General features: G+C 38.5%; 1 protein-coding gene across 4 annotated transcripts in view; it reads right to left on the reverse strand.

The window, feature by feature from the left end:
• The window catches only part of RB195_018531 (uncharacterized protein), a gene marked incomplete at both ends in the record, with an annotated part of 21,601 nt that continues 14,044 nt past the window's right edge, over window positions 1-7,557 (reverse strand). The window contains 10 exons of one of the 4 annotated variants that reach the window (XM_064186006.1): window positions 1-96; window positions 962-1,029; window positions 1,811-1,922; window positions 2,924-2,996; window positions 3,169-3,324; window positions 3,385-3,551; window positions 3,716-3,871; window positions 3,931-3,995; window positions 4,055-4,163; window positions 5,326-5,470. In XM_064186006.1, the coding sequence (XP_064041886.1) occupies window positions 1-96; window positions 962-1,029; window positions 1,811-1,922; window positions 2,924-2,996; window positions 3,169-3,324; window positions 3,385-3,551; window positions 3,716-3,871; window positions 3,931-3,995; window positions 4,055-4,163; window positions 5,326-5,470 (1,147 nt within the window). Of the gene's footprint in view, window positions 97-500; window positions 557-961; window positions 1,030-1,810; window positions 1,923-2,893; window positions 2,997-3,168; window positions 3,325-3,384; window positions 3,552-3,715; window positions 3,872-3,930; window positions 3,996-4,054; window positions 4,164-5,325; window positions 5,471-7,403; window positions 7,490-7,557 lie in introns of those variants that run through there. The other 3 variants (XM_064186007.1, XM_064186008.1, XM_064186005.1) reach the window with 3 other exon arrangements.

Consider the following 7,557-nt stretch of genomic DNA (forward strand, 5'->3'; position numbering starts at 1 on the left):
TTAATCTGGCATCGAAGGAGTGTTTGTCGCTGATGGTTGAATATTCTCAAAATGTAGAATTGAAGCGTTTAGAAGAAAAGCTCCGTAATCTTTCGCCTTAATTTATAATTTTAATTTAAAGAAGAGAAGGAAAGCGTTGTTTAAAAAAATCTAATTTTACAGAAAACACTACTACTAACTTTCATTGATCAGTGAAGGGGAGCGAAGCTAAAACCACCGAAAGTCTGAAGTTCGGCTTTAGCCGGACATTCAGACTGGTATATATATATATATATATATATATATATATATATATATATATATATATATATATATATACATGATACATGATAACTGAACCAGCTCCTTGTTATCAGTTTGATGCGGCCATAGCACCGCGAGTTCGTTCCACTTCAAACGACAGGATTTTTCCAGTCAATGTTGGATGTGTGCAGGTTGGTTCCAGAAAAAGAAAATGTTTATAGTGGAATAGAAAAGAATTCCAAAAATGCTCCTCTCACTTATTGTAGCCCAGAAGGTCGTACTGAAGTAGCAACTTCCGTATGCCTGCACGTGCCTAAATAAACAGCGAAAGTCTGCTCGGAATTCGTCGGCGTATTAAGTTCAAGAAAGTAATGTGGTAACTATGGAAATTGGTATAGTTGATGTGAGGCGACTGACATCCGAATTCGAACCAAACTATTGACTACAAGTTGTCTCCCAGGCGTTTATCTGAACCCTGTTGACACCGATTTTTCAAAAAAAAAAAAAAGCAACACTCTCTAGCAGTGCTAGAATATAAAGGGGAGTACTAGACCCACAAATCCTAGGTGGGCTGGACTAGTACTACGATTCAGGAGCTAGTGTAAACGCAAAACTAGTACAAACACAGACTTCTCCATTTTACATTTTAAAAAACTACAACCTGCGGAATAGGAGCTAAAAGCGAAAATGTAGATAATGATGCTATAATAATACAAACTCTTCTTTTACTATTTACAAACTCGTTGTGAGAGATGTGAGAGCTGCGGGAGCCGATAACTGTGCCCTCTAAAAGAAAACATTTAAATGCTCAAAAAAGACAATGCAAAGTTTCAAATAGGAAATGGTCATGTTCAAACTATTGTCTGTTTTTAATCGTTCCAAGGAAAGTGCGAGCAAAACCACATCCCGCGATTGCTACAGCAGAAATGTTAATCGATACTGGTGCGTTTATATAACTGAAGAAGAGTGCTTATTAATAGTGAAAAAAATGCAGAGCTTCACTACTTCCCACACTCAGAGATGTGGGAAACCATCAAGAAAGCGCCACGACGAAGTTTTCGATGCTTCTTCTGCATGAAAGGGAAAGTCATTTTCAGACAATATGACTTCATACTGAGTTTCATGAGAAGTGTCATGCATTGTTGTAAATCAAGACATTTTGATCGGGTTTTAGGTGCAACTTTGAGTTTCAATGATGAGAATATTCATGTGTTCAGATATTGTAGCTTATTTACCTTTTTTCCTATTGTAAGCATAGTCCTGAGAAGTTCTTATGCCATTCTTTTTTCGTTTTGCAAAAAAAAAAAACACAGAAGTGCTTTTGTGTACAACTCGATTTTGAAGGTTTTTTAGATGAACAGACAAGTTGTCAGGGGGTAAAACTTAGTTAGTTGGGAGTTACTCAACACTACACTAATCGAACTGGACTGACAGCGCAAAAACCGCTTCTAGGGCACAAAGACCCTTCTTAACTCTCAAATGTGATTTGCAGAAAGGCCATCTCTCAGCCCATTTTTGGTTTTTTTTCATCGCTGAAAGTGCTAAGTGAAATGATTCAGCTACTCACTTACAGGAGACCGTTTTGAAGAGTATGAAGTCAAACCATTAGCTGTTCCAGGTCCATCTTCCTTTTTTTCTCTTAGTAGCTTTAGCTTAGAAGGTCGAACTTGGGACTTACCCTGCAATTGTCTGCACCTTCAAGGTATATCAACAACAATGATTTAGAAACTTTCTAAAGGAAACTGTTAAAGCAGTGTCGCAATGGTGCAGACTCAAAAAGAGATAGTGAAAAAAGGGTCCTGACAACTACTAAGATATTACGAATTACATGGTTGAATCGATGTTGACCGCACTGGCAAGACAACCCGAAATGCTCGATCATTACATACTAAAGAATATGTGTATTCAGTGAAAGTTGGTGCAATTGTGTAAGCTGCGGTGGAGCCAACGATTGCGTCGTCGGAAAATCGCTAGCTCTGCATCCCGAATGAAGTCAGCGATAGCCCACCTACACAGCAAACGCCTACCGCACCGCACAGCTTGCACAACTGCACTAGGGTTCAGTGCCTTTTCACCCTACTATATGCCAACTGTATGCTAACCGAGGCGATCGCAACAGACGGTATTATGGCAGGAAAGCAAGAAACAGAAAACATACAATGTAAAAGTGAAACGTACGAAGAGGCTGGATAGACGTACCTCTAGCCAGAACATCAACTTGAAAATGGATCTATACTAGAAGCATCTTATTTTTTTGCTAAATGCGATGTAAAGCAAATTTCTTACTTACAAAGGTAACAAATTAAACCACAAGCGAATGTACAGGCTGAAACGGAAATGAAAAGTTGGTGGTTATCAAAATACAATAAAGTTTTAAAGTGCATAAGATCGAAAGATCATCGTGAAAATAAGGAAAGATCGAATCAGTGCGAAACATTATATAAGTCAGACATCTTAAAAATTATGAAACTAAAGTACCTCTCCTGTAACACATTAATGCTAGACAGTCGAATCAAACTCTACAATAAATTTACGGGTTATGACCAGAATGAGTACGAAACAACGATAGAAAATTGAAGAATTTGAGGACTACACCGTGCAAAATACAAAAAAGACAGTATGAAACCTAAATCTTTGCATGTACAGACAGCTACGGCGGGCGCCTTTGAGAACGATATACATGCCGACTCAATGAATCAGACATCTTTTCTTCATACCTTGAAGATGAAGTGGAGTCAGAATAGGTCAGTCGTCTGAAACAAGAAAGAAAAGCTGATGATCCGGACAACTCAACAAAGAAGACTTTTATGATGAAAAGGATGGGAAGTTTGCATGAGAACAGAATGCTCCACCTACAACATAAATGAGACTAGAAGAAAATGGTGCGATGCCGACAGAATTTTTGTAGCAAAAATATCAACTGACCGTGAAGCAGCTTGAGGGGAATACCACCCATTACTAGGTTGCATCACCTTTTTCGCACTACCGGAACAGCAGTGACAGTGAACCATATTTTCTGATTTTAAATGTAGTGATCCGCTTTTCGGTGTTTCCACTGCTAGATCACGCAGATCCAAATATCTTAAAGAACTAAGTTAAAGCTTGAAGACACATCTTAGTATATCAAAATAATCGGCTAACCTTTTAGGGTTCCCGACGTGTGCAAAGTTGGCGGAAAGAATAGCAAGAAAAAATGATAACCCTAGAATAATAAGACAAGTTCCTATCCATCCAATGATATACCAGAAGCGAGCTGTTGATGAAAGTGCACAAAATTGCTGGGCATCGCCTCCACAGAGTCGAAGATCCTGAAATAAACAGGAAAGTACTAGAAAGGTACTAACAATAGATAAGTAGAAAATTTCTAAAAAAAAAAAAAAAAAAAAAAAAGAAAAAATGAGTTTGATTATTAGAAACCAAAAAGCTTTCCAAACAAATATCTACGTTGTTGGAAGAAATGAAAGAAACTTACAGAAAAAGCGAAACTTCTTATCCAAGGCGTCAAAATAGCAAAATCGAGACAATCGCTCTCGGAGAATGATGGCATGACTTGACACAGATCATCGAAGACTAAGTACGAATAGCAGAAAACAGAACAGATTGAAGTGATGTATAGCCAGCACACCAGCTGAAATAGACTGTTCACAAATCCCGTTTGAATTCACATTTTGCTAAGGGTCCGCTTACAAGAAGAATACACCAAACCATTGCAGTAGCACAAGCAGATCTCCCTCCACACCTAGCCTGATCACCTGCACATATTCGTAAGTTTAAACGAGGCACAAATTTTTCTAACATTAAAAGAACACACGTTTATAAATTTCTTCTCGCGTAGCCCCAGTAGCCGTGAAACCAAGAAGAAGGAAAAACACAGCAAACAAAGACATGGCGACGGCCACCACAACAAAAAATACTTGGACCTAAAAACCATAAGTCGATTAAGGAACAATAAGACAAAGTTCCACTTTCCAGCTCCAAATTCTTTTTTTTTCTTTTGTTAACGTGCGACAAAAGTTAAATTACGAATAAATTCTAGTGGTTTAGCTCATGATCGGATGAGATGTTTGTAGAGATGTCTCTTGTGGGGTCTGCAGTCAAGAATGCAAGTTGCACCAGACCTTCTCAACAACTCTCACTATACTGCCCTCCAGTTACTTTAAAAAATCATACTGCGCATTTTCATCATTTGTGACAATCTTTCATTTATGAGAAGCTAAACTCAACTCAAAACAAAAGTCTGACTTCGACAATTTTCGGCACTTAAGGAAAAGATGTAATTTTGAACTTGATACAAAATCTTGGACCTGCGTCTCCACAAAGACTCTTATACCTAACATAACGAAGTTGAGTGTGCTCGCCCAATTCGAAGGTGAGAGCTAAAATTTTATACGTGAGTCTTTTGAGACGAACTTATTTACTTGTTCTTTGTTCATTTCTCTTTCAGCGATGCTTAAAACGAGAACTCAACGCATTATTTTCAAACAATTACTTTTTACAACGTTTTACTAACACTAACAAACGTTTTTGAAGATGAAAAGCCGAGGGGAGCCACTGCAGAAAAATGTAAAATCAGTCCATCAGTTCCAGAATGGCTAAGCTTTCAAGTCAAAAGTGGAAGAAAGTGTGTCTTTTATTTTTGAGAAACAAAATGGTCTAAAAAGAACAGCAAGCAAAACCATAGAGGAAAACCCACTATGGTGGTTTTTCAGTAAGTGAACTTCTTCATTTTCTAGTTAGCTCAAGCAGAAGTGAGTAACTCTTGAGCGAACCGACTAAGCTGAAACATATGTACAGAAAGTTTCTAAAGAAAAGACTCTAAATTTTAATGGCTTAAAATCCGGGCTGTTGTCCTAATTTCCAAAGAGAAACTTTGCGATGAAAGGCCTCCATACAGAGCGATTCATTGAAGGTTTTCAGTGGAAACAACACAACAATACCTTTATTGAGCTTCATATATTTTGATATCATGACGATATTGTTTGAATTTATTTTCTTTTGTAAAAATGATCGCATGTAGTCTGATCATCGTCATGTACACTTAAGCTATGAAAAATTCACATTTTTTTTCAATAGAATGCTAACCTTATCAAGCCATGGCAAATGTTGAATCCGCAGCGATCTTCGGATCTGCTCCGCTGTGGCGTTAAATCCCCATGTCATCATTGTGGAAAACAGAATAACACCAATAAAACAGAGAAGTGTGGCCATAAGGGAGGCATATGGGATCCTAGAATTATATCAAAACCTTGTAGCAACAAGACAGTAGGTTTTGTTGTTACTGTCTCAACTCTCTGATCCATCAATAATATTTAACCGGAAACACAACAACCTATCTCACAGAATTCTAACGAATCACAAAATGTGTTGCCCGCGGCATCCCTTATACCACAAAGCATTTGAAACGTTCAGAAAACACCTTATGAGTAAAGTATTCCATCCAAGAGCAGTACTAGGATACAGGAAACAAATATCCCTTTAACACGAACATCGACATTATCCACTTACTGATTTCCATGCACACTTCTCCTAGGCTCAATACAATGTTTCAATTGAGGATTTCTTATGTTACGATCACAACTACTATTAAGATCACTAATAAGATAATTATTTCACAGAAATATCTAGTCTATAATGAGCATCCTAGCATCCGTAATACGGATACGACTCTCGGACGTTCGGAGACGTTTGGAGATCCAAAAAAACGTAAAAGATCGAGGGATTTGTTGCTTTCTTAAGAGTGCCGGCATCCATACCGGCCACTCATGATACTTTTCGGGGGCGGTGCGGTCGCGCTGCGGCGCGTCTAGTTGGGCCATGCGATCGTCTCACTAGAGCGCGAGATAGTCATGTTGGTTGAAACAGCGACGTCCTCGACCACTTAAGTGACGTTAAAGGATAGAAAGTTGGGAAATACTTATGTTACATATATAACATATGAACGGGAGCACACTTATGTTAAGAACACAGTATACAAACCATATAAATAGTTGGAACGTTCTAGAAGGCTCCCTTACTCATATATAATGGACTTCTGGCGAGAAGGCATCTTGTAAATGTTCTGGAAGGTCCTTCTCATATGTATCTAAGGGAATCAGAGAGTTGACCTCGTAGAATGTTCAAGAAGGTCATTTCAGTCGTACATAAGTAGACTACTTTTTGTCCACTTAGAGATATAATAGATATCCTTCATAGTCTCTTCATACCCCTCCTCATTGTACTCGCTACATCTATATCTGCACATTTTCTCGCATTCTCTTCGTTTTAATTCTTGTTTCCCACACTTCTTTCATGAGGAGACTATTTTTGTCCGCTCAAAGAAATCCTTCGTAGTTTCTTCATTCGCTATTGATACTGGTCATTACAGAATTGCATTATGAGTCGTTTTTATATTGATACTGGTTATTATGTTTGTTAGAAAGTACGTTTGTAACCGCTGATAATATTTCATAATCTGTGAAGCTATAAAAATAATTACAACAACTGTGAAGTTATAAAAATAATTATAACAAACATTGTTCAAATAGTCGAGGACGTGGTCGGAACCAACATTCGTATGTTATATATGTAACATAAGTATTTCCCAACTTTCTATCCTTTAACGTCACTTAAGTGGTCGAGGACGTCGTTGTTTCAACCAACTATCATGACTATCTCGTGCTCTAGTGAGAGGATCGCATGGCCCAACAAGGCGCGCCGCAGCGCGACCGCACCGCCCCCGGAAAGTATCATGAATAGCGGGTATGAATACCGGCACTCCTTTTTTAAAGAGTAATAAGCTCGATAAAAGTGAGAATTCCTGGTTCGTCTTCACTACCAGCATACGATATAATTCAGTCGACAAGACTCCATTGAACTAAGGAAGAAAGAAACCGCAAAAATCAGCAAATCGACGCAAAAAAACATATCCTTTCAGAATTATTACCATATTTGTAATCAGCGTATGCCAGAAAATCACTTGGAAATCTCCCAAAAGTGAAAAGTCAATAAAATCGATATAACAAATAAGCGAATCAGTACTTTCAAGCAGATGGGGTACCAAATCTCCCTCCGAAAAAAAGGACAAAACTCGTATGCGAGAAAGTTCTTAGATTTGGAGACTTGTTCTAGAACACAAATTTACACCAAGCTATAGTAGGGTCAAAACGACATGAAGCACATACGCAATTGCGTATGCCGCTTCTCTCGTGGCGCTTCGGTGCTGCGTAGTGGCTAGGAGCACGGTGAAACTCCTGCTGATGCCTCCCATCGCTGCAGTTTTTGACAGTCCCAACTCGGTCCCAATTACTGCCTCCACCAACAACCCTGATTATATTG

The sequence above is a fragment of the Necator americanus genome, chromosome II (genome assembly GCF_031761385.1).
Source record: "Necator americanus strain Aroian chromosome II, whole genome shotgun sequence".
NCBI lineage: Eukaryota > Metazoa > Nematoda > Chromadorea > Rhabditida > Ancylostomatidae > Necator > Necator americanus.